The sequence below is a fragment of the Desmodus rotundus genome, chromosome 5, assembly GCF_022682495.2.
Source record: "Desmodus rotundus isolate HL8 chromosome 5, HLdesRot8A.1, whole genome shotgun sequence".
In the NCBI taxonomy this organism is placed as follows: Eukaryota; Metazoa; Chordata; class Mammalia; order Chiroptera; family Phyllostomidae; genus Desmodus; species Desmodus rotundus.
The window spans coordinates 6,956,169-6,983,859 of NC_071391.1; the positions used below are offsets into that span (position 1 = coordinate 6,956,169).

Genomic DNA, 27,691 nt, shown 5'->3' on the forward strand with positions numbered 1-27,691 from the left:
CCAGCTTGGGGCATGTGAGAGGCAACCACACATTGATGTTTCTCTCCCATCCTTTCTCCTCCTCTTCTCCTCTCTCTAAAAATAAATAAAAATCTTAGAGACAGTTACCTACTAAGGAGTTCCCATAAAACTGTCATCTAATTCCTAAAAAACAAAACATTGAGCCCTCGCTGGTGTAGCTCAGTGGATTGAGCACCGGCCTGCAAACTGAAAGGTCACTGGTTCAATTCCCAGTCAGGGCACATGCCTGGGTTGGGACCCAGGTCCCAGGTAGGGGGCGCATGAGAGGCATCCAATGGATATCTCTCGCACTGTTTTTTTCCTCCCTCTCAATCTCCCTCCCTTCCCCTCAAATAAAATCCTTTAAAAAAAAAAATGAGCGGAGGCTTTAATTAAATCTATATCTCGATTACATTTATTAAGCACTTCGGGCTTTTTACCAAGTCTGAGCTGATGTGGAAATTTTCGCTTAGAGGACACACTATTAGGAACAGAAAGGTTCTCCTGATCAGCTCTGCCCTGCTTGCCATTTGAGCAGGCATAGCACGCTCCATTCGCTGGGAATTTGAGGGCTGGCTGTGTGCCAGGTGCTGTCAGAATGCAGGGGTTTCACGAAGCACCAAAAGGGAACTAAGACAGCTGCTGAACAGACAAGGTGTAGGTTCCCACTTGAGGAAGGCAACCTGGTTACTTCCCCAGTTTCCTTTCTCCCTCTCCCCTTGACTTCTGTGTGAAGGTGTGGGGAACCCGGGGGTGATAGGCTGTCTATAATACAGGTCACCATCCTATTACTAAAGGCATCCCCTTGCCACCCTCCCCCACCCCCGCCGAAAGTATCCAGGCACAAAACATGAATTCGCCTAGGCTTCCCCTGGGAAGGTTGTGTCCCTGAATTTGGGGGGTCTTGACAATCCGTAGCAGCAGACATCCTGGGACTGTTAACCTTCTCTGCCTTGACCCTGATCCCTCCTCAGTATGTTCACCCTTGGAAGGAAAAGGCTTCTAAAAAGGCATTCTGAGGGTTATAAGTCCGCCAGGTTGAGTCCCGAGGCGCTTGTGAGACATTAAGTCTTAGGTCTGGCCACTGGCCAGGCAGCATGTTGCACCACTACAAGGGGTCGTGAGCTCACTGGGGGCGGGAAATTGCTTCTTGAAAATGGGCCTGAGGGGGAGGTGGGAGCAGAGTGAGCGCCAGTTCCCCCAGAGAACCCTCGGGCTTATCCAACTCCTAGGGACGCCAGAAGGTGAGGAGGAAAGACGCCCGGAAATAAACGGCGCCAATATTGACAGCACCCTTCTGTTAACGATCTAAAGGGAACCTCTGTTCTGCGATCTAGAAACCTACCTAGGCTGCCTCCTCGCAAGATCCACACGACCAGAGCCTGCTACGCAGTGCTTGCTGAAGTCCCCCCTCCCATGAACCTAGGCTGTAGTCTCCCGTGTGCCTTCACCTGGATCGTGGTGACGTGACATGGTCTTCCAGACTCTGGGAGGAGGTGTAGGAGTGGGTATCGAGTTTGGGAGGGCAGGGGCAGCCATTTTGAGACAGATCAGACAAGCACGGAAGGGACCATATTGAGAACTCTAGTTGCCTGGGGCCGCCATTTTAAGTTTGGGGCTGGCGGAGAAGCCCTGAACGGTGAAACGCAGTGACGTGAGGCTGCCATATTGGCGCTGGTCCCGTGGCGGCGGCCATCTTGGAAAAGGGCCCTCTGTGGGCGCGGCCATCTTAGAAATAAGGCCGGCCCCTTTGCAGGAACTGGAACCGAGCTCCTCCCCTCGGTGCTGGGTTCCTCTCGTCTGCCGCTGCCTTCTCGAATACATCTTTAAGTCCACCCCGTTTGGTCTGTTTTTAGTTTCACTTGTCTTCATTGTTCATTGCCCGTGTGTGCGTGTGTGTGTATGTGTGTGTTTTCTCTGTAGCCTCTGAGTGTCTGGTGTAACTCAATCCTTCCACTTGAGATGCTCTCTCGCGCCTGCTTTTCCCCCAACTCCACCGATCTCCGATCCTAGACACTGTCTAACCTGCTTTGACTGGCCCTGTTCCCTGTGGCAGCCTTTCAACTGCCACACCCACACCCACATCTAATGACTGATGATCCTCTCCCCCAAGAACTGTAACACAGGAGCTGTACCTCTGAGACTATGGATGATTTTATTCTTCAAATGGCTTTACCCTTCCAATAGCTCCAGGTGAGACTGGGAGCAAGCACCCAGCCCATCCCTCTCTCCATTGTGTGAGCGGGTCACAGAAGGAAGCGGGCAGGAAGCTGGCAAGAGTCTGGTGGCCCTATTGTGGGAGGGGCAAAGGGTGCCCCGGTGGGCATGGAAATGGGGTGGACAGATAGGTGAGGGGAGGGCCTTGTGCTTCAGATAACCTCACAGGTTTGGGCAAGGGCCAGGAAGGGTATGCAAGGGACCCTCAAGGGCTGATGACAGTTACTGACCTAAGGAAAGGCTCAGGAGAGGATAAGGTGAGTTGTGAGAGGGTCCTGGCAGCTCAGAGGAGGGCACAGAAAAACTTCTTCTCCCGGAAGGGGTTCTCTGAAGTGGGCACAGGGGTGATGAGGGGATCCTCACAGGCGTGGGCGTCACAGTAAGTCATCAGGTCTGCTGCTGCCTTGGACACCTGGGGTACAGCCAGGAAGGAATTGTTAGCCAACCAGAACCCCTGAAAGGGACTGCAGTCTCCCTTCCTTTAAGACAGCCTTCTCCTTCCTCCTTCCTCATCCCCCACAGAGGCCTGAGGTCACCTCTTCTTATAGAGCCCGGGACTCCTTCCCTGATCTCAGGGAGTGAAGCGGTGGGGGAAAGCATCTTTTATCCTGAGGTTTGGGAACATACAGCACAGCCAGGCCAACTAATGGGACTCAGGGTCCCACCCACCTTTATCCTGCATAAGCTGGCCTCAATCTTAAGCTGTTCCACCATCTTGCGGGCTTGCCCAATACTCATAGTGCTGTTCACAGGGGTCTCCCCTTTCATCCTGGAGAAAAGAGAGGGAAGCTCAGAGCAATCTCAACTGCAGGCCCCCTCCATGCTCACTCATCCAGCTCTTATGAGGCCGAGGCCATATGCCCCAATATTTTGTTTTCTTATCCCCATCCTCCAGGGGACTTTCCCATCCCCATCTTCCTCAGCTGAGGAAATGGAGAGAGGGTGGGATGAGATGCTCCCCAAACTCACGCAGAGCCTAGGCCACAGATCATTAAACATACAAATAATTTAAGGCTTTTCAGCCATCAAGCCATATGTTCCCAGTTCTGAAAGCCTCAACCAGAAGGAGCCCCGCCCTGATGGGGAGGGTGCATAATCCCCACCTGCCCCATTGAGCCCCAACGAGGAACAGCAAGATGTTTCTGACTCACCTGAGGACACAGACAGCCGAAGCCCTGGGGAGTAGAGTCAGTGGGGTACACCAAAACCTTCTGCCTGAGATGGGTGCCCCACCTTGCAGGGAGTTGCAGCTGAAAGTGTCTGATGCAGCAGCAGAAGCTGCTAATACAGAGAAGGCCACTGGGTGGGTCAGGTCAGTGGTCTGCCGAGGGCTGGTCCCAGTTTCTGCAGCTCAAGCACTGCCCAGACAGCTGGTACCTGCAGATGAAGGATGCTAGAAGGAGCTGTTCAGATCCTGGAGCATACCAACTGCCTGGCCAGTGGGGGAGCCTGGCTGCTGCCTGCAGCCCCTGTGCACATTCCCACTGTTACTGTCTCAATACCTGCCCCTCCCCCCTTGTACCCGTTCTGAGTCGCCTAGAGCCTTCCCCAGAGGAGCTTAAGCAGAGGCAGACGTCCCCCTCAAATGGGGTGGTCTGAACCTGTGACAGCCCCTGCAGTGGAGTGTGTACTGGCTGTGGGGTACCCTGCTCATTTGAAAATCTGACATCAACTGGGCAGTCGCCCCCAGCATCCCCCTCCTCCCTCTACCCTGACACAGCATTTATCACATGAATCTTCGTTTCTCTCTCAGGGACCCTCCGTTCCCCGTATCCAGGAAAATGTGATGAGCTACAGGTATCAGCTTCTGGATCTTCACTTCATGTTCTAGCTACAAGTGATTCGAGCGCAAGATCCAGGGGCAGCGAGGTACTTCGGGAAAATGTCTAAAGAAATGGCAGACCAAAGAGAAGAATGTGGGGGGAAAGAGGCGCGCAGAGACCAGATCAAAGAATCGGACAAAGAAGAGGTAGGGTGCATTGTGGGGAGAGTCCGTGGATGTTTCTGGAAATAGATGGGCTTTTGGGGTGGGGGTGGGGGAGTATTAGTCTAAGAGCATCGTTGTGCTTGTTGCTTTGGGGATGTAAAGATGCCCACCACACTGACCTTACCCTCTGAAAACTCTTTAAATAATTTTAAATATATTTTTAAATTTTATTGATTTTAGAGAGAATAAGGGGCAGGGGGAAGAGAAGCACTGTTGTGAGATAGGGAGAGAGGAGAGAAGAGGAGAGGAGAGGAGAGAAGCATGGACATAAAACATCAGTCAGTTGCCTCCATATGAGCCCCCACCGGGAATGGAACCCGCAACCTTTTTGGGTACCGGAAGATGCTCCAGCCAACTGAGCCACCTGGCCAGGGTACTGTGAGAGCTCATATTTGGGGTGAATATAGACATACAAAAGTAGAAGGTGCAGCCTTCCAAGACCTCGTCTAGATAATGCGCTGTGCGGACTCTGAAGGAGAGTCTAGTTAAGGTCGGAGGAAGTAGATCACGCATCGTAAAAGCTGGAGGAAAAGCACCAGGCTGAAATGCTTGTGAACACGGGACATCCAGAGCGTCGGCCCAATGCGCAAGATGCACAGGTTCCTGCACACTGCAGTGTTCTCTGGGCGAATGTTGTCTGTCTTGGACGCCTACCGGTCCAAAGAGCTGTGGGCGAAAAAGTCAGCGCCAGCTGGATGCCCTCCTCTCTCCCCCTTTTGGGGGGTTAAATGGCCGGCGGTGCAGGTGTGGGCGGCCGTGATTGCGGCCACGAGAGGCAGGCCGAGGTGGATGCTGCTGACTCATAGCATGCCCTGGGAATGTCTTGGGTCTTGGAGGGAGGTGCCTGTCTCCTTTGGTCTTGGTAACCGGAGGATGGACTGACCGGGGCCACGGGGGAGAAAGAGCTAGGAGCGCGCGGAGGTGGGAGCTCAGCAGTCAAACAGCCAGGCCCCTGGACCTAGCCCCGCCCACTGTCGGACCCCTCCCCTGGACTAGGCCCCGCCCCTTACCCACATTGGCTGTTTGCAGAAGAAGGCGGGGCGTGCCCAGGAGGCGGAAGTCCCTCTCGCCGTTGCCCCAGGCAGCGCGCGATGCTGGTGAGTCTGCAGAGCCCTGGCTGCTGGCGAATTGGTTTTTTCAACAGTGGAGTAATTAACTGGGGGCTCCAGGTGCCGCGTCCACCTTCGAGCCGTAGGGGGTTGCCAGGGAGCAGCCATAGTCTTCAGAACACCTTGCCCGTGGTGGGGCGCCGGCCGGTCAGGGAGCGAGTGCAGCTCCAAAAGGAGAGGAGAAACTTGGGAGGCAGTGACTGCGCTTCCGCTGCTTGCTTTGAGTCTGGCTGTGCAACTTTAGGCACACGTCACGTCGCGCTTTCTCTCAGTGCGGTACTTCGCAGTGTGGATTCAGTGTCATCATGTGTGTGAAAGCTCCTTAATCTTAAGGCGCTCGTCCTCTGTATGTTTTGTGTTGCTGTGATTGAGTAGCAAGGTGGCCTGTCTCAGAATCAGATGGCAAGAGGACCAGTTCAACTGATGGGCTCTGGCACTGGGGGAAAACAGAGCACGGTGGAGGGAAGGGAAGGGATAATTGGCTGAGAAACAGTCATATGGAGAAAGGCCATATGAAACACAGACTCTACTGTCTCTGGTTCCTCAAAGTCAGACCAGTAACCTTCCCTTTTGTCCCCACTGATCCCCAGAAAGAAGCTGTTCTTTCCTCCTCTCTGTCTTTTTCCAGGAACCACCGGCTACTTCATCTCATGGCCAGGGATGGCGTCCAGGTGGCAAAACAGCTAGGAACTCAAAGCCTGAACCTGGGGCCAGACCCACTGCACCTGCTGCCGTGGTCAATGACCCACCAGTACCTGCCTTGCTGTGGGCCCAGGAGGTGGGCCATGTCTTGGCAGGCCGTGCCCGCAAGCTGCTGCTGCAGTTTGGCGTGCTCTTCTGTACCATCCTCCTCCTGCTCTGGGTGTCTGTTTTCCTCTATGGCTCCTTCTACTATTCCTACATGCCGACAGTCAGCCACCTTAGCCCCGTGCATTTCTACTACAGGTGAGAGGAGTCCTCCATCGCGGCAGAGGAATCTGTGGGAGAATTGTTGCAAGGCCCCTTAGGGCTTATTCAGTTCAACCCCCTCATTTACAGAGGAGGAAACTTGGGCCCAGTGTGCTTGTGTAACTTCTTACCTTTCACAGCCCCAGGTTAAAAAGCAGGTTTCAGGTGATAGGGGTCTAGGATCCTAGTTCTACTTCTGGTTAAAAGAATTTTTTTTTAATTTATTTTTAATTGCAGAGTTCTTTTTTTTTTTTTTTTTTTAAGTCTTTTATTTATTTATTTATTTTTAGAGAGAGGGGAAAGAAGGGAGAAAGAGGGAGAGGTTGCCTCTCACATGCCCTCTACTGGGGACCTGGCCTGCAACCCAGGCATGTGCCCTGACTAGGAATTGAACTGGCGACCCTTTGGTTCAGACTGTCACTCAGTCCACCGAGCCACACCAGCCAGAGCTAAAAGAATTTTTTTTTTTAATTCCCCTTCTAGACATTTTAAGTGTCAGTTCTATTTAGGTTGGATCAGACCTCTCTCAGGGCCACAGCAGGATAATGAAACAAGCCAACCCCTTGGGTCATCTCAGAACTAACCTGGCTTTTACTAGAGGAGGTATTAGGAAAGCAGTGCTTTGCCTTTTGCATTACTTCCATTCCCAATATTCTATTGCACAGTAGAGATTATGGAACAGCAGGATATGTAAACTCCCCGAATCCTGCGCCTCCCCATTTTACAGACCCTGCCAGATCCTCTCCCTGTGTCTTAACAGTGGCTATAGGACCAATCAAGAGATGCTAAAAGGGCATTATCAGCAGTCCAGAATATTTTTTCCCTGTCCTGAGTCCCTGGTCATGAGCTGTAATTTCTAAAGCAGAGCTGCTTAAACTCTTAGGAGGTATGGATCTCACAGAAGCTACTGCTCTTCCTGCCATAAAAGCGTAGCTCCATGCCCATGCATGTCCTGCTACAGGTTTGCCTATAACTTTAGGGGGTTCCTGAGCCTCTTAAAGACCATCCGCGGATCCCTCTGGAGGAGTTGTGTTTAACTAGGCCCCAGTCCAGACCTACTGAATCAGAATCTGGGGGTGGGACCCAGGAATCTGCATTTTTATCAAATTCCCCAAGTGAGAACCACTTAAGTCTGAAACTTTTCAACTAAGCGTCTGTAGATTGCCATTTAAGAATGTCTGCTCTATGAGAGGAGATAAGCTGAAGTAGCCGGGAGAGAATGAAAGAATCAATTGAATCTGCTGGCTGTATTTCTGCTCCCTCCCTGTAACAGAGAAGGGTACCTGTTCTGGGAAAAGGGATGGGGAGCAGGAATGGTAGGGGGGCCAAGGTGGGGCACGGACACGTAAGGTGGACTCCATAACTTAGCAGTGTCATCCTTATTCTCACTTAGGACTGACTGTGACCCCTCCGCCTCCTTACTCTGCTCCTTCCCTGTTGCCAACGTGTCCCTCACTAAGGGCGGGCGTGATCGGGTGAGTATGGGATCTGAACAGAGGTTGCATTAGTGCTTTGATGACTTGAAATCAAAAGGAAAACTTGAGAAAGACCTGGAGAGCAGGGACTGAGTAATAGACTAAGGAGGGGAGGCTCTCAAGGAATGGGAAGTTAGACCCAATCTGTGGATCAGATTGGATGTCACCTGAACGAATTGACAAAAAAAAAAAAAAGAAAGAAAGAAACAAAGAAAGGGAATCTAAAGAAAAAACTAGAGTCTAAGTAAATTGTATGGATTGTTCTTTCCTGCCAATGTTAGCAATGTCCCCCTTAAATTGTCCCAGCCAGTCTGTATCGACGTGAGGTGTGTTTTAGACCTAAATGAACCCAAATTAACAAACCAGCTATTTCATTGGACTAGGATGGAATCCACCCGAGAGTTTTGAAAGCTTGTATTTAAAATTATGAAACTGTTAACAAATATTTGTAACCTACCATTCCAAAGGGTACTGTGTCATAGGACTAGCCAGATGCCGGTATGACTTCAACGAACCTGGAAACCCCAACAAATGCAGAATAGGAATACATCCTTCTTTATTAGACTCTGAAAAAGCGTGCAGTCCCCGAATACTTGAGAAGGCCCTTGGAGGGTTGGAGGGGCAACATCATTTCTGATCACCAGAGTTTTTTGAGTTGTCTGTCAGCAACATCATCAGCAGTCAGACTTACTTGAAGAATTTCAAAATCATTTGAAAATTATTTTTCAAAAATGATAGTTAGGACCACACTGACTTAAAGATAGAAAACACAGGATACAAATAAACAGTCACTCTGAAGGGGGGAGTGTACGCTGCAGAGTTTGGGGTTCCCTGGGATGGGGGTGCAGACTGGCCTTATTTGACAGTACAGATGACCTGAGAAACTGTGTATCCTGTGCTGTCTGTAGTTTGCCAGGCAGCAACTCGTTACCACAGACATGCTCACCGGGTCCTGCGAGTGGGCCCCAAGTGGACGAGTCCAAAGTAGTGAGACAGAGCGCTGGGCATCGCAGGACAGAGGTTTATCATTGTAGTGCTGCTGCTCGGGGAGGGAACTCGGAGACTCTTGTAGAATGTTCTGTGAGGACATTGATTCAGAGTGCTTCGGGGGCATCGGTAATGATAATCACAAATGGAATATACAGAGCGGACTAGGGACAAAGCCTCAGCGCAACTGTGTCTGGGGGAGTATGTGCCATTGTGTGGCCGCCCATGGTAGAGATCACAGCGGGCTGCAGGGAGCCTCAGGCAGTCGGGCATGAGGCTGCTGGATGTGGAGGGAAGGGGAAAGTTGAAGGGTGGGGGGGAGATCTCTGGTAACTGAAGCAGGTCGATCATTGTTCATTTACAGTGAACAGTTTTGAATGGATGGGTGGATAGATGGATGAAATAATGTGTCTACTTTGTGTGTAACGCCTTGCTAAAAGTAAAGATGCGGTCCTGCTTTCAAGGAACTCACAGGATTGATAGAATTCTATACATTAGCCCCTGCTGGTATAGCTCTGTGGATTAAGTGCCAAACTGAGAACCAAAGGATCGTGGTTCAATTCCCAGTCAGGGCACATGCCTGGGTTGTGGGCCAAGGCCCCAGTAGGGGGCATGTGAGAGGCAACCACACATTGGTATTTCTCTCCCTCTCTTAAAAAAAAAAAAAATCTATACATTGTATTAAGTAGCAAAGGTGCAGATTCTGCATTTCAGAAGAATTTGTATTTCAGAAGAATTTGTGAAGAATTGGAGAGGTCAGTGTGAGATTATGGAGATGGGGAGGCTCAGAGTGGGCCTTTAAAGAAAGGAGAATACTGTGTGGGAGTGGGAGAGCAGAGGGAGACTCCGCCCGTCAGGCCGACACATGTGAACAAGGGCGTAGAGTCCTTCACAAGGTTCTGATACTACACTCCATGGGTCTCTTTGGAGATGACATTTATTTAGATAGAATTTCTAGTTATACACACATACACACACACACACATCTGTATTGAGATAAAATTCACGTTATATGCAATCCACTCATTTAAAACATATATTCACATAGTTGGGCAGACATCACCATGGTCAGTTCTAGAACACTTTCACCGCCCCAAGAAGAAACCTATACCCGTCGTTAGCTGGCAGTCAGTTGCTCCCCATTTCCCTCCAGCCCACCAACAGAACTGTTGGGTCGGCCAAAAAGTTCATTTAGTTTTTTCCGCACGATGGCTCTAGTAGTGCTTAGTTGTCTGTAACTTTAATGGAACCAATTTTGTTAGATCGTATTATTGTATTATGACAGCTGTCATATCAGCATGTTTTTTAAAAAACATCAAAATGGGTGAATTTTTGTGCAGCCATTTTAATATTGAAGATGGAAGAAAATATGCAATATTTTCAGCATATTATTTCAACAAAGGTAAAAACTCAACTGAAATGCAAAAAAAGATTTGTGCAGTGTATGGAGAAGTTGCAGTGACTGATCGAACGTGTCAAAAGTGGTTTGCAAAGTTTCTTGGTACTATTGACATTCTGGCCAAATAATTCTTTGCTATGGTGCTGTCTTATGCACAAGAAGACATTTAGCAGCACCCCTGGCCTCTACCCACTACAAGCCAATAGTGGGAGATAGCTGACATACTAAAAATATCCAAATCAATAAAGTTATTGGTGAAAATGAAAAATGTGTATTTTATTTTACAGAAAAAAACTAAGCAGACTTTTTGGCCAACCCAGTATTTTAATGTTGCAAAGAATTCAGTGAAGCAACTGCTTTAGACTCATCTGACCCATACAGGGGTTAGGAATCTCATGGAATCCATTTTTTCAACTGAAAATAAGAATCTGTATAAAGACTGGGGTCAGCGTTTTCCACCTTTTACCCTTGTGATAAAGTTCTCAGAGGACCCTCGTAGCCATATCCAGCTTTTGGAGCTGGTTCACTATGGGCTAGGGCAATTTTTTTTCAACCTTTAAAGCAAACCCATTCTCTCTTAGGTTAAAAACAAACATGTATGAATGACCATGGACATGGACAGTGATGTGGGGGTTGACTATAGGAGCGGGGTGGGCGGTGGCTGGGCGGAGGAGGAGGGCAAAAGGGGAAAAATTGGAACAACTAATAGAATAAACAAGAATAATTTTTTTAATCTGTTGCAATAGCAAAGGAAAAAAAAGTTTTACCACCACCGTGGGATTCTTATGTGCCACCCTGAGGGGTCATGGTGTAGGAAAACAGCTGGTAGGGATCCGAGGAGCACGGGAGCCAGTCTGTAACATTTCGAGACTAATCCCAGAGAACCAGTCTTCCCACTGGGAGTCTCAGGGTTCTGCCGATGGAACCAAGATAAGGGACCCACAGTGACAAAAAGTGGATGTGGAGCACCAGGGAGGTGGTGAGCACTCTGGCACTGGGTTAATTAATAATGTAAGTGCAGGCAGGCTGGGCCCAGCGGGGTGGCCTCCCGGGGACAGGCCTGAGTCACAGATGGCCCAGTTGGCAACAGGATGGTTCACTTTTGGAAAAGAAACCCGACACACCCTTTCTTAGAATAGAGCAAGAGTCTGATTCAGATCTCAGCATCTCAGAAGTGGGAAGGATCCAGCCACCAGAAGGGGGCAGCACCTTCTTGGGCTGAAAGGCGGAGAGGCATGTTAAGGCCAACCAAGGGGGTTGTGGCCAAGTATTTGGAGGGTTAGGGGGAGGTGGAAGAGGGACAGTACAATTTAAAAATACATGTTTTTGCTGCCAGGCACCTTCAGACAAGTAAAAAAAATAAGGTAAAATAAAAGTATTTTTGAAAAGAGACGTGGCTACCTTGGGCAGGTGCTGATGTATGGACAGCCGTACCGTGTCACCTTAGAGCTCGAGCTGCCGGAGTCCCCTGTGAATCAGGGCTTGGGCATGTTCTTGGTCACCATTTCATGCTACACCCGAGGCGGACGAATCATCTCCACTTCTTCACGCTCCGTAAGTGTCTGTGGCCTGTGTGGGAGGGCGTGGAGAATGATAGCAGATGTTGGGAAATTGGGGTGGGCCCTCCGGAGAAAACATCCTCGCTCTGAGGTCACAGATGCATCAGGACAGGGGAGAGGAGTCAGTTTAGCAAGCGAGACAAACACCCCCGGATAGCTGGTGGCATTGTCCAGCTTCGGGGTAGAGTCTGGAGTGGAACTGCTCTGAAAATGGGCTCCTTTGGAGCTGGACAAACCTGGGCTCAAACCCTCACTCAGAAACAGACTGAGGGGCAGCTGACTGAACCCCACCGGTTGTAATGGTAACTCCGCATAGCAAGCCTAGCCTGGATTCAACGAGGAAATGCAAAGTGCTTATTAGCACATAGTAGGTGTTCAGTAACCGTCAAGGCTCCATTCTTAATTGTCAACAGGACCACTTCATGAAGCAAATCCCTGAATGTCCATGCAGGGAACAAAGCTTCAGGTGGTACTCTGTGCCTTGATCTGTTCTGGATTATAGAACTATTTGGGGGAAGGCAGATCCGAGACAGTGTTGGGCTTAACCTGGGAAGCTTTCTTAGAGGAGGGGCCTTCGTTGTTCTGGGACGGAAACATGTGGTTGGGAAGGGCAGGGATGTCCCTCAAGCATTTGGAATGATTGGGCCAAGACTCGGACGGGGGGTGGTAGAAGGTGAAAGCGAGGAAGCAAGGGACCTGAGGGAGAAGCAGCCTTCATAGACTTCCCAGGGGCGACTGCGGGGTGGGTCGGCATGTGAGAACCTGGGGGTGCCTGACCACAGCCTCTCCCTCCCTGCCCTGGCAGGTGATGCTGCATTACCGCTCAGACCTGCTCCAGATGCTCGACACACTGGTCTTCTCGAGCCTGCTGCTGTTTGGGTTTGCAGAGCAGAAGCAGCTCCTGGAGGTGGAGCTGTACCCAGAATACAGAGAAAACTCGGTAAGCGGGTGAAGGGAGACTAGGAGATGGCCTTCCCCACAAGCGCAGAGTTCTGCCTGAGGAGCCTCTGGGCTCAGTGAGGAGGGACAACAACAGAGAGCCTGGAAGCGGGCCTCACATCGACAGCAGCAGGATCCTGGCCTGACGCGGCTACCACCCCCCCACCCCCAACCCTGCAGTATGTGCCAACCACGGGAGCGATTATCGAAGTACACAGCAAGCGCATCCAGCTGTACGGAGCCTACCTCCGCATCCACGCCCACTTCTCTGGGCTCAGGTGAGGGACCACCGAAGCGTGCTTGGGAGGCTGCCCTGGGGCTGCCCTTAAGAAAAGAGGGTCCTAAGCAAAGATAACAGGTTTTACATGGGCTACAGGGTCTCAACCCAGGCCGCACAAATCAGTTTCCTGGGGAACCTTTTCTTTCTCTCTTTCTCTTGCTCTCTCTCTCTCTTACTTTTTCAACATTGGTTTCTGACATTTCAAGTATACAACATTATAATTCACCAACTCTCTGTACTGCAGCATACTCACTGCCAAGTCCTTCTCCACCCATCACAGTACCACTGAGCCCCTTTACCCATTCTGCCCTCCCAACAGCCCCTTGCCTTCTGCTAACTACCAGTCTTTTGTCTGCAGCTGTGAATTTGCTTTTGTTTTGTTTGTTCGTTTATTCCCTGGGGAACTTTTTAAAAACATTGATGCCTGGGCTATGGCACCAGACCAACTGAACCAGAATCTGTTGGGTTCACCTCTGGCCATCAGACTTTTTTTTTAATCCTTACCCAAGGGTACACTTAATGATTTTCAGGGAGAGAAGGGGAGGCAAGGGGAGAGAAACATCAGCCAATTGCCTCTTACATGCGCCCTGACCAGGGACTAAACCTGCACCCTAGGCATGTGCCCTGACAGGGAACTCAACCTGCAGCCATCTGGTGTATGGGACAACTCTCCAACCAGCTGAGTCGCACCGGCCAGGGTGCCATCAGACTTTCTGAAAGCACCCTAGGGAATGCCGATGTGCAGCCAGAGTTGAGAACTGCTGTCTTCTGAGAAGGCTGGTGCCTGGAACTGCTACCTTTCTGTCCCTACTTCCTGCTGCAGGTACCTGCTATACAACTTCCCCATGACCTGCGCCTTCATAGGTGTCGCCAGCAACTTCACCTTCCTCAGCGTCATCGTGCTGTTCAGCTACATGCAGTGGATGTGGGGAGGCATCTGGCCCCGACACCGCTTTGCCCTGCAGGTCTCTGAGGACCCCTTTCCTCTGCCCTTTGTGATGCTTCTTTGACTGGGAGTGGGCCAGGGTGCGCTGGGGCCCCGGGTGTGAGGGCCCCCCGATCACCCGGCGAGGGACATCAGTCTTTGCTGCTGAGTAGTCTCCTCCACAGGTGAACATCCGAAAAAGGGACGGGTCCCGGAAGGAAGCCCAGGGAAGGTCCTCTGCCTGTCAGCTAGGTAACGGTGGTGGTTGGGGGCCGGGTGACAGGGGGCTCCTGCCCTATCCAGTAGGAGGCTTAAGGCTCACACACTGAGCAGAGGGTCAAAGGAAAGGCACTGCTGTCCGGGTGAAGCCATCCTGGCTCTGTCCTGCCCTCTGTCCCAAGGCCAGGAGGAGTCAACCCAGCTGCCAGACGTCACAGAGGACGGTGAGAGCCCTGAAGATCCCTCAGGGACAGGTATGGTGCTGTAGCCATCCTCCATCCCTTCCTCCTGCCTCCTCCTAGCTGGCCCCTTCAGCTTCTTGCCTGACCTCTGCATCTCCCCTTGTGGCTGCAGAGGGCCAGCTGTCTGAGGAGGAAAAACCAGATCAGCAGCCCCAGAATGGAGAGGAAGAGCTAGAGCCAGAGGCCAGTGATGGTGAGGGACACCCTGTGTAGGGACCAGGGTGGGCTGGGGGGTGGCATGAGGGTGGAGAGGGGGCTGCACTAGGTTGGGGCAAGGGACCCCTGGTTATATCATTTCCCATTTGGAATTTCTCCCTCCCCTGGCCCAGGTTCAGGCTCCTGGGAAGATGCAGCTCTGCTGACTGAGGCCAACCTGCCTGCTTCCACCCCGGCCCTGGCCCCGGAGACCCTGGGCAGCTCTGATCCCTCTGGGAGCTCTCACCAGCGGCACCCCACCTGCTCTAGCTCCTGAAGAGAACAGGGCAGAGACCCACACTCCAACCCTTTCCACTGGACCCTTTCCCTTCTGCCTTTGTGGCTTTCCCAATAAACTATATTCTTGCCAGCGACTTCCCTGACTCTTCTTGAAATTGATTCAGGGTCATTTGAAAACCTTGTGTTCCCCAGGCACCCCCCAGCCCTGATGGGCAGAGGCTGTCTTCTCTGGGGCCAGATGAGGAAGGCCTCCAAACCCTGGATTAAACACAGTTGTTTTCCTTCATAAGCCTCAGGAGTGCAAGGAGAGAAAACCTCTCTGGCCTATTCCATCCACGTGACTCTCTATTTCCCTCTGGGAGGGGGATAGTGTAGGGCGGGTCTGGAGAGCTGGGCTACATCAGGCCTCTGCACCCCTCCTGTTACGTCCACTGGGAGGCAGAAGGCAGGAAATGACAGCCAGGGAAGTGTTAGGATTTTTACCAAAACAGCATTTTGTGGCGCAAGCCACATGCTGTCCACAGCTGTTTTCCTCTCTGATGCCAGCCAGGTGGCCCCTTCCCTCGTGTCCCTTCTCATCCCTTCACATGATTTAGCCTTTGGTTTCTCAGCTCCCGGCTGCTTTCCACATTCCAGTCCCCTCTAGAACCCAGGCATCCTGGCCTCCAGCTGAAACAAGCGTGCGGCTCCCCCCATTCCTGGCCCTGTGACTCAGACCCTCTGAAGGGACCAGCCCTCTTCTTGGCACTCACCAGGCAAGGGGGGCAGGGGGAGGGGGACTAGGTAGTGACATCACAGCTGAAGGGTATAAAAGTTTCAAGGCAAAACAGAATTGAAGTTGAAGACGCACAACCTGACCACGCAGCCTGTGCTCCTGGGGACCCCTGGGCCCGAAATTCACGGAGGTCTGGTGGCAAACACCAAGGCCAGCACACTGGTGAGGCTGCCGGTGGGTGGCCCGGGAGGGTCAGGAGTAGGTGGGGAACTGGCAAGGATCAGGCCTCCCTATTTCCCCTGTTTGTTTTATCTGTCCTTTCTCTTGGAGACCTTTTCTCTGCGCAGCGGCTGGGAATTACTCCACTTTTCTTCCCTCAGCTGAGTAAATCTTTTCCTCCTCTTCTCCCCCCAGCACTTGGTTTATTCGTTAACTGTTCCTACCTTGCTGGGTACACACATGTCTCCTTCCTGTCCCACCACCTTTTATTCTTTTTTGCCTGAAATTGAGCACATAGGATGTCCGAAATTGGATGACAAATAAGTGTGCTGTCTCATCCCCTCCTCTTTCCTGTTCTCTCGGTCCCCAGCAGTGTCCCCTTGTCCCCAGGGGTTTTGTGGAGCCCGGGGGCCTGGAGAGGTGGGGGCTGAGCAGCCTTTCCTGATCCCGCACCCCCTTCCCTTCCAGACTCCATGCTGGGCTTTCCCTGCTCTCTGTGGCTCCTGGCTGCTGCCTTCTCCTTGGTTCCCAGAGCGCAGCACTTGGCCCCTCAAGCCTCTGAAGAAGAGGAAGATGAGATAATGCGGTCACCTTCGCCTGCTGTCCTCTGTGACTACCACCGCTGCCGCCACCTACAGGTCCCGTGCAAAGAGCTGCAGAGGGCGGGCCCGACGCCCTGCCTGTGCCCAGGGCTCTCCAGCCCTGCGCTGCCGCCCGCCCCACCGCGCCTAGGAGAAGTGCGTGTGGTGGCCGAGGACAGCAGCGCGGTGGTGCACTGGTGTGCCCCCTCCTCCCCGGTCCACCAGTACTGGCTGCTGCTTTGGGAAGGCAGCGGACCTCCCCAGAAGGGCCCCCTCCTCAACTCTACCTTCCGCCGAGCAGAACTGAAGGGACTGAAGCCCGGAGGCGCTTATGTCGTTTGCGTGGTGGCCGCTAACGCAGCGGGTGTAAGCAGCGTGCCTGGGGAGGGTGGCGAGGGCCCCGAGGGTGCGGGCCTCCCTGCCTTCGGGCCATGCGGCCGGGTGGCCGTGCCCCTCCGGCCCCGCAGCCTGGTCCACGCGGCCGTGGGGGTGGGAGCAGCGCTGGCCCTGCTGAGCTGCGGCGCCCTGGTCTGGCACTTCTGCCTGCGCCAGCGCTGCGGCTGTCCTCGCCGCGCCCGCCCCGTCACCCCGCCCGCGGTGGGGCTCTGAAGCAGCCCGCCTGCCTCTGGGCCACGCAGAGCCCCCACCCAGGAGCTCGGCCTGAGCTCTCAGAGGCCGTTCGGGCCGCTGCTGCCCCGCGCTCCCTGCGAGAGTTCAGGGCAGGTCCCAGAATGTCACCTGTGCTCCTGGCTGAAGTTGGGAAGGAGTGGAGAAAAAGGGTCGGCGAAGTTTTTCTTAAAGGACAAGATAGTGAACAATGTCGGTTTTGCGGTTCCAGAGACTAAAATCGAAGACATTATGTAGGTACTTACACGATCTGGTAGCCATTTATAAAAATGTAAAAAGCATTCTTAGCCCTCGGACCTGACAGACCAGGGCCGGGGCACAATCTGGCCTGTCAGCTGCAGTTAGCAACCCCCGCCCTGCGCTTTAGAAGGGCTCTGCCACGGTGGCTGCAGTGGGGCTTTGAGGATGAGCTGCGGCAGGGTGGGACTTGGGGGCCAGAGACCACTCCTCCTGCCTTTTGAGGGCGCACACCTGTGTCTGAGGCTGGGGGATAAATGGCCGGCATGGGGTGGAGAAGAGAGAACAGCCCAAGCTGCTCTCTGGGTCAAACTTGTCAGTTAAAAAATATATAATAAAATAATAATAATAAAACCAAGGGATTTCCTCTTCCCCCCAATTTGTGTTTACTGTGTATCCCCTGCAACAGTAGTATTGGAAACAAGAGGGAAACATTTAATTTTTCATAATCCTTTTCAACTCCCTGCCCACGCACCTATTTTTCAGAGTAGTATACATAATTTTGATTTAAAAAAAAAAGGTTTTTATTTATTTTCAGAGAGAGGGGATTGGAGGGAGAAAGAAGGAGAGAAACATCAGTTGGTTGCCTCTCTCACTCCCCTAGTTGGGGCCTGGATCCAGCCCCCAACCCAGGCACGTGCCCTGACCGGGACTCAACCTGCAACCCCCTAGTTCACAGGCCTCGCTCAACCCACCAAGCCACACCAGCCAGGGCTGAATTTATTTTTAAATGAATTGGTTGCAGAAAAGTCTACGTTGCTAAAGAGTATAACCCTTACTTTCATTGGTCTCATAACTCTTTTTTTCCAAAAGCAAGATTCAAAGTTCTTAACAATATTTTTAAAACTATAACAGTAGCACAAATTTCATGTAATACTGAACCACAGAAAGTGAATGTTCTCCTCCTCAAGATGTTACTGTCTGGAGCAGAGCGGATCTTTACGTGATACATATATTTTCTTCTTTCACGTTGTTTCTTGTGGACAATTTTCCTTCTTGGTCAATCATAGCCTCCTTAGCTATATTAAAGGATGCATAACTTTCTTTTTTAAAAAGAAGTTTTTATTTCTTTTTTGAGAGAGGGGAAGGGAGGGAGAGAAGCATCCATGTGATTTGAAGACACTTCCATCTGACTCTCACCAGCAACCCAGGCATGTGCTCTGACTGGGAATTGAACTGGCAACCTTTTGGCAGGCACTCAGTCCACTGAGTCACACCAGCCAGGGCAGGATGCATAACTTTCCACAGCAGGATACTCCTTAACTGATGGTAGCCATCACTCTGTTGGAACGTTTAAGTTGTCTCCAGGGTTTGCTATGGGGACATCCTTGTTTGGGTATCCTTACGTGTTTGTGTGTTTCTGTACAGTACTTACTTGGAAGTAGGTCAAAGAGGCAATACTACACAATTTAATCATTCTTTTATTATTGGACTTCTAGAATAAATTTAGAATGCAGTTGTTATATAGAATACACTCATCACACTCCATTGAATACTTTGTGCTTTTTTACTTTGCTTCCTGTATCTTCGTCATTTATCCATTTGCAAATAATGAGGGCTAACTACCTCATTATGAAAGACGTGCTTGCTTACACAATGCATTGTACAGATACGTTGTGGAATTGTGCACCTGGAACCTGTATGATTTTGTTAACCAGTGCCATCCCAATAAATTCGATTGAAAAAGACATGCTTTCCATGTGTTGTTAATCTTTACAATCATTTCAACAGAAGGGATGACCTCTTCGCCGATGAGAAATGTGAGCTCCTAAATGGTTTGAAGTTACATGTAGGAAGTCGAGATCGGTAGGATTTGGGCCCAAGTTTCCCAGTTTCAAGGTTGATGTACTTCACACCACCTCGGAGAGGCGACGTAGCATAGCGGTTTCGTGAGCACGCACCGCATCCACCAAATGCCCTAGGGTTTGAATCCTAGCTCTGCTGGGAGCCAGCTTTGCGACCTTAGGTAAATGATCTTCCTGTGTCTGCTTCCTGTGACTAATCACGGTACCTATATCATATCGGTTGTAGTGATGATTAAATATGCATCAATCATCTAAAAGTCTAGTGCACAGACTGCCGCGGAGAGCCGGGGGGCGCCGGGTGAGGGGGCCGGAAATGGGGCCGGAAATGGTGCGCTCGGCCTTTCCTTTTCCTTCGCAGCAAGCGCCACTTTGAGCTTGGTGCGGGCTTCTCCGCTCAGCTCGAGGGTTCGTGGCCTGCGGCTTCTTCTCTGGCCCCCTCGACTGCCGACCCCTCACCGCGGTGGAGAAAAGATGGTGGGTCGGAACAGCGCCATCGCTGCCGGCGTGTGCGGGGCCCTCTTCATCGGGTACTGCATCTCCTGCGACCGCAAGAGACGGAGTGACCCCAACTTCGAGAACAGGCCGCGAGAACGAAGAAAGAAACAAAAGCTTGCCCAAGAGAGAGCTGGACTTTCCAAGTTACCTGACCTTAAAGATGCTGAAGCTGTTCAGAAATTCTTCCTTGAAGAAATACAGCTTGGTGAAGAGTTACTAGCCCAAGGTGAATATGCAAAGGGTGTAGACCACCTGGCCAACGCGATTGCGGTGTGCGGACAGCCACAGCTGTTTCTGCAAGTGCTACAGCAAACTCCCACCGCCGCTGTTCCAGATGCTTCTGGCTAAGCTTCCAACAATTAGTCAGAGAACTGTAAGTGCTCAGAGCTTGGCTGAAATGATGTGTAATGAGAAACAAATGTCAACATAATAATCTCCATTAAAAATGTTTTTAAAATCTTAAAAAATACTAAAAGTCTCTAGTGTATATATTATCAATATGAGTAACTTATTTTTACTATGCCTCCTCCTAAACGCCTAGGTAGTGGGCTAAGTAATCAACAAGGACTACACAGCAGGAGTATAAATGCTTAATGGTGTAATTACTGGAGCTGGCAGGTGAAGTGGGGATGGACAAAGCAGGCTTCCCTTGGAAAGCAAACCTACAGAGCATTTGAAATCTTGCTCCATGTCATCACGTTGGCTCAAATAAAGTTATAAAAATTTAAAGAAAGAAAGCAAGCCCTGGCTGGTGTGGCTCAGTGGATTGAGCGCCAGTCTGCAAACCAAAGAAAGGGCCACTGGTTCAATTCCCAGATCAGGGCACATGCCTGGGTTGTAGGCCAGGTCCCCAGTAGGCGGCGCGCGAGCAGCAACCACACATTGATGTTTCTGTCCCCCTCTTCCTCCCTCCCTTCCTGTCTCTCTAGAAATAGATAAATAAAATCTTTTAAAAAATAAAAGAAGGAAAGAAGAAAACCAAGAGCCCAGCCCAAAAACTGACGGAGAGTTAACCAAGCCCACAGAAGAAGCAGGACATCCCAGGCAGAGGGACTGGTAGGTGCAAAGGCCAGGAGGAGGGAGAGGGCCTGTTTTGCAATAAATACAAGTTACCCTCAAGCGGTGGAAGATAAAACTGCTCACTGATTACTAACATTTACACAGTACAGTCTTGCCAGATACCTGAGGTAGGTGCTATATTGTTATTCTCACTTTACAGATGGGGCTCTAACAAAAAAGGGGGGGCAGGAGGAAGGCAGACTACCAGCATTTAAATCTCCTAAGTGATTAGGGTGTTGCGGAGTTTTAAAGCAGGGAGGTGATGATGGGATAAGATATTTTGCAAACGACTCAATTCCCCGAAGAGGCTGAGTAGGTCAAAGAGTATGCACATTTCTAATACTGATAAACAGGGCCAGATAGCTTCCCAACTAGTTGTACCAAGGGACCACATCGGGAACTGGCTTCCTTCCACCCATGGGTTCAGGGCCGCATCTCCTTCCCCACCGCTGTCAGGCGCCCTGGCTTAGGGTCCATTTTTCTATCTGACTCCCACAGGATGCTTGCCCTGCCCGTCTGATACTGACAGAAGGGCCACGTTTGTGCTTTCTTTTTTTCCTTAAAGTTTTTTAAAACTTTTAAAATTGATTTTTTTTTTTTTTATCCTCACCCGAGGACATTTTCTCATTGCTTTTAGAGAGAGGAAGGAAGAGAGAGAAACATCGATGTGACAGAGAAGCATCAATCCCTTGCCTCCAGTACGCACCCTAACGGGAGATCGTTCGCGCCCCTACCGAGGATTAAACCTGCAACCCGAGTATGTGCCCTGACCGGGGCGTCGAACCCTTAACCTTTCAGTTACAAGACAATGATCCAAACAACTGAGCCACACTGGCCAGGCCTTGTTTATTAACTTTAAGGAGATTGGGGGCGGGCAGAGACGGAGATTGATTTGTTTTTCCACTTATTTATGTATTTATTGGTTGATTGTTGCACGTCCCAGACCAGGGATGAAACCTGGCAACCCTTCCTAATCCAGAGGACGCTCTAACTCACGGAACTACCCGGTCAGGGCCCAGGCCTGCGCTTTCTGACTCTCGGCGGCACCCGTCCACGTCCTCCTCCACGTGACCCAAACAGATCCGGGCATTTCCGCTTCCCCTCTGCTTTCTTCTCGTCAGTGTCCGCGGCGGGTCCGGAATCGGGTGAGTGAGCGAACGCCCCGGTCTGGACCGTCGGGGACGGGATTGCTCGCGGGCCGAGGGCGCCCCGCGCTGACCCCCTCCGCCCTCCTTCTCGTCCCCCCAGGTCCCCGCGGAAGCGGCGTTGGCGGCGTCATGGCGGAGCTGACGGCTCTGGAGAGTCTCATCGAGATGGGCTTCCCCAGGGGACGCGCGTAAGGGAGCCCCTCTAACCCCGGCCCGCGGGGGTCTCGGACGTGTCCGGGCCTTTCCCCCAGCCTGGCCTCAGGCTCTCCGCCCCAACCTGACCGTCACCATGGCTCGTGGGCGCTATTCACGGTGTTTCTGCCCTCAGGGAGAAGGCTCTGGCCCTCACAGGGAACCAGGGCATCGAGGCCGCGATGGACTGGTGAGCGCTCACGCCGCCGGGTGCGGGTGCGGGGGCACTGGGGACTGGGAGGGGCAGCCTCGACGTTAACCCCCCCCCCGACCTTTTCCGCCAGGTTGATGGAGCACGAAGACGACCCCGACGTGGACGAGCCGCTAGCGACCCCCCTCGGACATATTCTAGGACGGGAACCCACCCCCTCGGAGCAAGGTGGCCCCGAAGGTCCTGACTGAGGGACACGGTGTGATTATTCGGGAGGGCCCGAGCAGGATGGACGGGTGGTAACACCGATCGCTTGTTTGTAGGATCTGGGTCCGCTGCGGAAGAAAGCAAACCCCCCTTGAGCGAAGAGGAAAGGCAGGAACAGACGAAGAGGTAAGGAACGGCCTCGCGTATTTGAGGATCACCCCTCCCCGGCACACAGTCTAATCAAAGAATCTCGAATTTTTCACATTCTTTCCGTCCCTTCTTGGCCCTTCCTTTTTTCTTTCGTCACAGGATTCCTGATTTTGTTTTCCGAGTCCCTTGTCATAAACTCACCTTCCCAATCCGCGTTCATTTCTCTTGAGCTTTTTCCTTTTTGCCATACAGGATGTTGGAGCTGGTGGCCCAGAAACAGCGGGAGCGCGAAGAGAGAGAGGAGCGGGAGGCGTTGGAACGCGAACGGCAGCGCAGGAGACAAGGGCAGGAGCTGTCAGCTGCCAGACAGCGGCTGCAGGAAGACGAGATGCGCCGCGCGGCGGAGGAGCGGAGGAGGGAGAAGGCTGAAGAGTTAGCAGCCAGGTCTGCTGCTGGGGGTGTGAGATGAGAGATGTGAAAGGAATCAACACGTGCTTTCTCAACCCCTGACCCCTCTTTCTGTCCGCGTTTCAGGCAAAGAGTCCGAGAAAAGATTGAAAGAGACAAAGCAGAGAGAGCCAAGAAGGTAGGTGATTGGGAAGACACTGAGTAATGGAGCAGGTAGACCTAGTAAGTCCCATTTTCCCATCGGTGGGAAAGGAAGGGCTCGGTGTTTCTCCTGAGGGTAGGTGGGTGCCTGATCCGGTGTTTACTTTGTTCTCCATCAGTATGGTGGTAGTGTGAGTTCTCAGCCGTCCCCGCCAACAGAGCCAGGACCTGTTCCCTCCTCTCCCAGCCAGGAGCCTCCCTCCAAGCGGGAGTACGACCAGTGTCGCATACAGGTACCGATTCTGGTTCTTCTTGCTCCAGGCACCCGTATGTTGGCCTTTCTTAGAAAGCACCTCCCCCAGAGCTTTTTTCAGTCATGTTTCTTTTGCCAAACCTCCCCCTTCTTTGTAAATGACTTTTGAAATCCTACTTCCTCCATTCCTAGGAATGATCAAATTTCACTTGTCCAATCTTGTTTAAATTCATATCTCCCTCTTACTCAGCAATTACCTCTTCACTTCATGCTTTCATTGGGTTTATTACACAGCTGTTTGCAAAGCTAACGTTCATTTACGATGAGGAATTTATCCAGGTAGTTTTGTGTAATCTTCCCTTTGTCTTTCTTAAATTGCGATGGAGGAGGGAGTGTGTTTGTTCAATACCTGGTCAAGCAGAGCCTGAGTAGTTGTTCATTAGGTGCTTTTAATAGTAGTTGCGTTGGTTCGATCTGAGAAGGAGGAGCCAGCTTTGCTCTTCTTTCCCTTGCTTGGGTGCCTCACTCAGCTTTGACACTGACCATAGTCTTTCACTTGCCGTCTAGGTCAGGCTGCCAGACGGGACCTCGCTGACCCAGACCTTCCGGGCTCGGGAACAGCTGGCAGCTGTCAGGCTCTACGTGGAGCTCCACCGTGGGGAGGAACCTGGAGGCGGCCGGGACCCGGTGCAGTTGCTCAGTGGCTTCCCCCGGCGGGCCTTCTCAGAGGCTGACATGGAGCGGCCCCTGCAGGAGCTGGGTATGGTGACACGGGGGACCTGAAGCAGGACTTGGGTGTGAGAGGGGGCATACCTGAGAAAGGAAGGGATGCAGAGAGAAGGGACTTTGAGGAGATGATGTGAGGCCAGGAATTTTGGGGGCCAAAAATAGGTATGTATGGTTTAAACCTCTTTTTCTTCTATATTTAGGACTTGTGCCTTCTGCTGTTCTCATTGTGGCCAAGAAATGTCCCAGCTGAGAGGCCTTTATCTCACCATCCTTATCTGACCTCTTCATCTTTGATAAAGCACTGACATCTCCTTCCTAATAAACAGACCCTCTGAGTTCTCTATATGTGGGACTTCTTCCTGAATGGCTGGGAGGGACCAAACTGAGCCAGAGGAAGAATCTAAAGGGAATGCTTTTAGAGTACATACTGTTCCTCATGTTAAAGTCTTTAACAAAGAGACTCATTTCTAATCTCTGGGTCTGATTAGTTTGCTGCGGAAGAAGAGGGAGAGGAACTAGGGGTGGGGAATACAGTGGAAAGCACCTTTTGCTCCTGTGGGTAAGGTAGTGCATAAGCCTGAAGTCCTGGTTAGTGAGTGCCTTGATGTTTTTAAGCCTACTTCCCCCCTTTAGTGAAACGGAGATGATTGCTCATGTCAGTGGGGTGATTGTGGGGTCACACAATGTGGGTGAAAGGAGCTCGAGCACGGCGTCTGGAACCAAGTCAGTCCCCAGGAATTACTAGCCGTTCCTGAATGTTGAGGAACATTAGTGACTCTCACAGCTGCATCTCTTCTGCACTAAAAAGTATTGAAAATTTAATACGTAGCACACATTTTAAAGTATTTTTATATGCATGAACTGGGATGTGAAGGTACCATTACCTATGAATGGGAATCAGTGTCCCATTTTAGAGACTGGGACACTGAACCATGTGATTTAGCCAAACTGACACGGGTTACAGATCCTGGACACATGGGGAGCCCACCTCTAGGGCTCAGGCCCTGAACTGCTGAACACCTTCATGAGAGCTGGTCACAATGCTGCTGCTGACCTCAGCCTAGGGTCCCCGCAAACTCCTCTCATCCCCGGCCTATGAAAGGGCCATTCGTGATGTGATTTCAGCAGCTGGAAACAGCTCCAGTACTCATGTCTGGGTTTGTACCTTGGTGTACTCAGCAGTCTGGCTAAATTTATTTAATAAAGCAACCTTTTTTCCTATTGCCAGGATGTAAGATAGACAAAAGCAATGGACTTGACTGTGGGGCTGTCACCTCACTGACAGCTGTGTGCCATCCCTTCAGTGGCCTTTCCAGTAGATCCCATGAGTGGATTCTGATGGGAAACTACAGTGAGAACCTGGAGGGGGGAAAGCCCCACTATCTACTGAGAGGCTGCTCTGTCAGGCATTGCACCTTACTGTTCTAAATTAATCTGAGGACAGCCCTTAAGGTAACTACCACTGTTTATAGATCAGGACCAAGGCTCAGATTTTGTAACATGGAGTTGAGTCAAGATGTGACTCAAAGCACGCTTTTACTACTAACAAATGGGCTCTAAAGGTTAAATAATGGCCACAGGAGACATCTGGCACGTGTTAAGAAGCCCCACTCCAATCTCGAAAGGCAGGAACCTAAAGTGTTGTCTGTGTGGGCATCTGTCTACTGCTACAAGATTTTCCGGTACAGTTCTGAGTTCAAGAATGTCGCCAAAAGTATGCTCAAACAGGTCACGTGACCTGACGTGTGTTTTGAAAACGTGGTCGTTGTGCCTATTGGGCTTCAGCCTCACGTGTGGAACGAGGCAGGCGGGAGCCACGATCATCCCCGCCCACAGAACCAACCCCCCAGAACTCTAGGCATTTACAGGCAACAGACCGTACGTCTCACTCTCTGGATAGAGGAACACGATTTACTAATTCAGTTCACCAGGTCCGATGACTCTGGCCCGCGATAAGAACATGAACGTGCAGTTGGTGCAGGGTTTGGGGGGAACGTGCTCACTCGGCAGCAGCTCCCCGGCCCAGGCTACCTGCCAGGTCCATGAAAGAGAAAGGCCGCCTCAGACTCTAGCACCAGAGCAGAGCTCCCAGCACCCACTGGTTCGGGTCCCGGCTCACGTTGACTTTCCACTGCTCACCCAGTTCTTCCTCCAGGCCACGTTCTCCTGCGTGGTAGCTGCCTCCTGCAGAGTGGCCAGCACTAACTGTTTGGTCCTGGCCGCCTCTTCCCTGCTCCGCGGGTCCTGCCCTGGCATCTCCTGTGGGCAGGGAGAGAGGATTGCAGTTCCGGCCAGCCCCATGCTCTCCGCAGGCCCACCCACCCTATCTCTGATTTCCATTGCTCCCACCTTCAGCATCGTCTGAACCCGCTCCTCTCCCGGGGTCACCAGGACAAAGAGTGCGGAGCCCACGCCGGCCCACGCACCCACTATCGCAACTGCGATCAATACTTTACGCAAGGACCCCATTGCTGACTGCTGGATGAGCTAAGCGACCTCAGCCGTCTCCCACAGTCTAGAAAGGCCCGCCCCGCATCTCACCACCTCCTGCGCAGGCTAGAGCGACCCACAGCGGACACCATAGAGAGGGGCGGGGCTAGAGAGGACCGATCAGCAAACGTTTAGAATCTAAAGCGCCTGGGTCTTAAGTCTAGATTTGGCCGAGAAGATTGAGATGTCAAGAGGGTTTTGGCCCTGGCTGGTGTGGCTCAGTGGATTGAGTGCCCACCTGAGAACAAAGGGTCGCGGGTCCGATTCCGGTCGGGGCGCGTGCCTGGCTTGTAGGCAGGGTCCCCAGTGCGGGCGCGTCAGAGGCAGCCAGACGCTGATGTTTCCTTCCCTTTCTCCTCCCCTCTCCCCGTCTCTAAAAATAAATAAATAAAACTAAAAAGAAAAGGCTGCATATCGTTTTTTTAAACAAACAAAAAAAAGGTTTTGACACCGAAGGCAGAGTGTAGGGCCTATTGTCAGGAAGTCCGGAGTGGGAGTGCGTGTCTTTTTTTATTATTATTTTTTATTTTAGAGAGAAACTGATTTGTTGTTCCACTTATTTATGCATTCATTGGTTGCTTTAAAAAAAAGATTTTATTTATTTATATTTGAAGAGAGGGGAAGGGAGGGAGAAAGGAGAAAAACATCAGTATGTAGTTGTCTCTGGTGCGCCCCCAAGCTGGGGACCTGGCCTGAAACCCAGGCATGTGCCCCGACTGTGAATCACACCTGCGACTGCTTGGTTCATATAGGCCGGCAGTCAATCCACTGAGCCACACCAGCCAGGGCAATTGGTTGCTTTTTTAAAAAAAAAATCCTCACCACCTGTTTATTTTTTTTATTGATTTTAGACAGAGGAAAGGAAAGTGAGAGAGAAACATCCATGGGTTACCTACTGTCAGCGCCCCTACAGAGCATGGAGGCCAAACTTAGGCATGTGCCCTGATGCCGAATGGAACCTGCAACCCTGTGGGGTATGGAAGCCGCTCCAACGGAGCACTCTGGCCAGGGCTCATTGGTCGCTTCTTGTAGGTGCCCTAACCAGAGATGGAACCTGCAACTCTGGAGTATCAGACACGCTCTAACCTACTGAACTACCAGGCCAGGGCCAACAATGCGTGTCTTCATGGTTGCTGTGGATTTTACAACTAACTGCCCGGTTCCAAAATTTACTGATCAATAGAAGGCCAGGGCAAAAGAAAGGGGAGAGAGGGGAGGCTAGGGTTGTGCTCTGTGGTTTCCGACAATACCTCGTGCTGTTTCAATACGCATAGTAGACATCCAGATACTTGGACACATCAGTTCGTCTACAAACCCTCTTCAGTCCCTTCAAGTCCTGAACAAAAACTCAAAGCCAAGTATA

At 51.4% G+C, this 27,691-nt stretch overlaps 5 protein-coding genes and 1 pseudogene across 11 annotated transcripts; 4 read left to right on the forward strand and 2 right to left on the reverse strand.

Annotated features, from left to right (window-relative positions):
* The first annotated feature begins 1,747 nt into the window (after positions 1 to 1,747).
* On the forward strand, positions 1,748 to 14,855 carry BSCL2 (BSCL2 lipid droplet biogenesis associated, seipin). 3 transcript variants are annotated; one of them, XM_024574270.3, is made up of 13 exons: positions 1,748 to 1,844; positions 2,114 to 2,193; positions 3,971 to 4,186; positions 5,942 to 6,258; positions 7,655 to 7,736; positions 11,533 to 11,676; positions 12,487 to 12,621; positions 12,801 to 12,898; positions 13,724 to 13,865; positions 14,011 to 14,077; positions 14,227 to 14,298; positions 14,399 to 14,479; positions 14,616 to 14,855. In XM_024574270.3, the coding sequence occupies exons 3-13, from the start codon at positions 4,100 to 4,102 to the stop codon at positions 14,756 to 14,758; spliced, it is 1,368 nt and encodes a 455-aa protein (XP_024430038.1). In that variant the 5' UTR covers positions 1,748 to 1,844; positions 2,114 to 2,193; positions 3,971 to 4,099; the 3' UTR covers positions 14,759 to 14,855. The 3 variants fall into 3 exon arrangements, with proteins under 3 accessions (XP_024430038.1, XP_053779928.1, XP_024430040.1); XM_053923953.2 differs by having other exon boundaries at positions 1,772 to 2,193; XM_024574272.4 differs by lacking the exons at positions 1,748 to 1,844; positions 2,114 to 2,193; positions 3,971 to 4,186 and adding an exon at positions 5,227 to 5,301.
* On the reverse strand, positions 2,137 to 5,116 carry GNG3 (G protein subunit gamma 3). 2 transcript variants are annotated; one of them, XM_045183159.3, is made up of 4 exons: positions 4,618 to 5,116; positions 3,369 to 3,594; positions 2,887 to 2,986; positions 2,137 to 2,629 (listed from the first exon to the last, which is right to left on the reverse strand). In XM_045183159.3, exons 3-4 carry the CDS (start codon positions 2,983 to 2,985, stop codon positions 2,501 to 2,503), a joined length of 228 nt encoding a protein of 75 aa, XP_045039094.1. In that variant the 5' UTR covers position 2,986; positions 3,369 to 3,594; positions 4,618 to 5,116; the 3' UTR covers positions 2,137 to 2,500. The 2 variants fall into 2 exon arrangements, with proteins under 2 accessions (XP_045039094.1, XP_045039095.1); XM_045183160.3 differs by having other exon boundaries at positions 4,859 to 4,876.
* A 685-nt stretch (positions 14,856 to 15,540) lies between the features above and the next one.
* LRRN4CL (LRRN4 C-terminal like) lies at positions 15,541 to 18,788 on the forward strand. The gene is made up of 2 exons (XM_024574488.3): positions 15,541 to 15,658; positions 16,124 to 18,788. The coding sequence occupies exon 2, from the start codon at positions 16,129 to 16,131 to the stop codon at positions 16,843 to 16,845; it is 717 nt and encodes a 238-aa protein (XP_024430256.2). The 5' UTR covers positions 15,541 to 15,658; positions 16,124 to 16,128; the 3' UTR covers positions 16,846 to 18,788.
* Positions 18,789 to 19,376: 588 nt separating this feature from the next.
* On the forward strand, positions 19,377 to 19,932 carry LOC112317374 (mitochondrial import receptor subunit TOM20 homolog; annotated as a pseudogene).
* Positions 19,933 to 21,456: 1,524 nt separating this feature from the next.
* Positions 21,457 to 24,181, forward strand: UBXN1 (UBX domain protein 1). 2 transcript variants are annotated; one of them, XM_024574393.3, is made up of 10 exons: positions 21,457 to 21,604; positions 21,708 to 21,795; positions 21,936 to 21,989; positions 22,084 to 22,178; positions 22,274 to 22,343; positions 22,560 to 22,751; positions 22,842 to 22,893; positions 23,036 to 23,149; positions 23,677 to 23,869; positions 24,039 to 24,181. In XM_024574393.3, exons 2-10 carry the CDS (start codon positions 21,737 to 21,739, stop codon positions 24,086 to 24,088), a joined length of 879 nt encoding a protein of 292 aa, XP_024430161.1. In that variant the 5' UTR covers positions 21,457 to 21,604; positions 21,708 to 21,736; the 3' UTR covers positions 24,089 to 24,181. The 2 variants fall into 2 exon arrangements, with proteins under 2 accessions (XP_024430161.1, XP_024430160.1); XM_024574392.4 differs by having other exon boundaries at positions 21,472 to 21,604; positions 22,084 to 22,190.
* Positions 23,785 to 26,386, reverse strand: UQCC3 (ubiquinol-cytochrome c reductase complex assembly factor 3). Of its 3 annotated transcripts, none has more exons than XM_024574396.4 (3): positions 26,188 to 26,385; positions 25,978 to 26,097; positions 23,785 to 23,922 (listed from the first exon to the last, which is right to left on the reverse strand). In XM_024574396.4, the coding sequence occupies exons 1-3, from the start codon at positions 26,305 to 26,307 to the stop codon at positions 23,833 to 23,835; spliced, it is 330 nt and encodes a 109-aa protein (XP_024430164.1). In that variant the 5' UTR covers positions 26,308 to 26,385; the 3' UTR covers positions 23,785 to 23,832. The 3 variants fall into 3 exon arrangements, with proteins under 3 accessions (XP_024430164.1, XP_024430162.1, XP_024430165.1); XM_024574394.4 differs by lacking the exon at positions 23,785 to 23,922 and adding an exon at positions 25,730 to 25,869 and having other exon boundaries at positions 26,188 to 26,386; XM_024574397.4 differs by lacking the exon at positions 23,785 to 23,922 and adding an exon at positions 25,730 to 25,869 and having other exon boundaries at positions 25,958 to 26,097; positions 26,188 to 26,384.
* Between the last annotated feature and the right edge of the window lie 1,305 nt (positions 26,387 to 27,691).

What these genes read in the sequence shown, in the direction of transcription:
- GNG3 (XM_045183159.3), bottom strand. Translation starts at nt 2,985, where the DNA reads ATGAAAGGGGAGACCCCTGTGAACAGCACTATGAGTATTGGGCAAGCC. An exon ending in CCAGCTTATGCAGGATAAAG is followed by an intron (nt 2,630 to 2,886) that starts GTGGGTGGGACC and finishes GCTGTACCCCAG; the next exon opens with GTGTCCAAGGCAGCAGCAGA.
- UBXN1 (XM_024574392.4), top strand. Translation starts at nt 21,737, where the DNA reads ATGGCGGAGCTGACGGCTCTGGAGAGTCTCATCGAGATGGGCTTCCCC. An exon ending in GCTGAAGAGTTAGCAGCCAG is followed by an intron (nt 22,752 to 22,841) that starts GTCTGCTGCTGG and finishes TCCGCGTTTCAG; the next exon opens with GCAAAGAGTCCGAGAAAAGA. An exon ending in ACGACCAGTGTCGCATACAG is followed by an intron (nt 23,150 to 23,676) that starts GTACCGATTCTG and finishes CTTGCCGTCTAG; the next exon opens with GTCAGGCTGCCAGACGGGAC.
- BSCL2 (XM_024574270.3), top strand. Translation starts at nt 4,100, where the DNA reads ATGTCTAAAGAAATGGCAGACCAAAGAGAAGAATGTGGGGGGAAAGAG. An exon ending in AAGAATCGGACAAAGAAGAG is followed by an intron (nt 4,187 to 5,941) that starts GTAGGGTGCATT and finishes GTCTTTTTCCAG; the next exon opens with GAACCACCGGCTACTTCATC. An exon ending in TCTCCACTTCTTCACGCTCC is followed by an intron (nt 11,677 to 12,486) that starts GTAAGTGTCTGT and finishes CTGCCCTGGCAG; the next exon opens with GTGATGCTGCATTACCGCTC.
- UQCC3 (XM_024574394.4), bottom strand. Translation starts at nt 26,307, where the DNA reads ATGGGGTCCTTGCGTAAAGTATTGATCGCAGTTGCGATAGTGGGTGCG. An exon ending in GGGTTCAGACGATGCTGAAG is followed by an intron (nt 26,098 to 26,187) that starts GTGGGAGCAATG and finishes CCCTGCCCACAG; the next exon opens with GAGATGCCAGGGCAGGACCC. An exon ending in TGGCCTGGAGGAAGAACTGG is followed by an intron (nt 25,870 to 25,977) that starts GTGAGCAGTGGA and finishes TGGACCTGGCAG; the next exon opens with GTAGCCTGGGCCGGGGAGCT.
- LRRN4CL (XM_024574488.3), top strand. Translation starts at nt 16,129, where the DNA reads ATGCTGGGCTTTCCCTGCTCTCTGTGGCTCCTGGCTGCTGCCTTCTCC.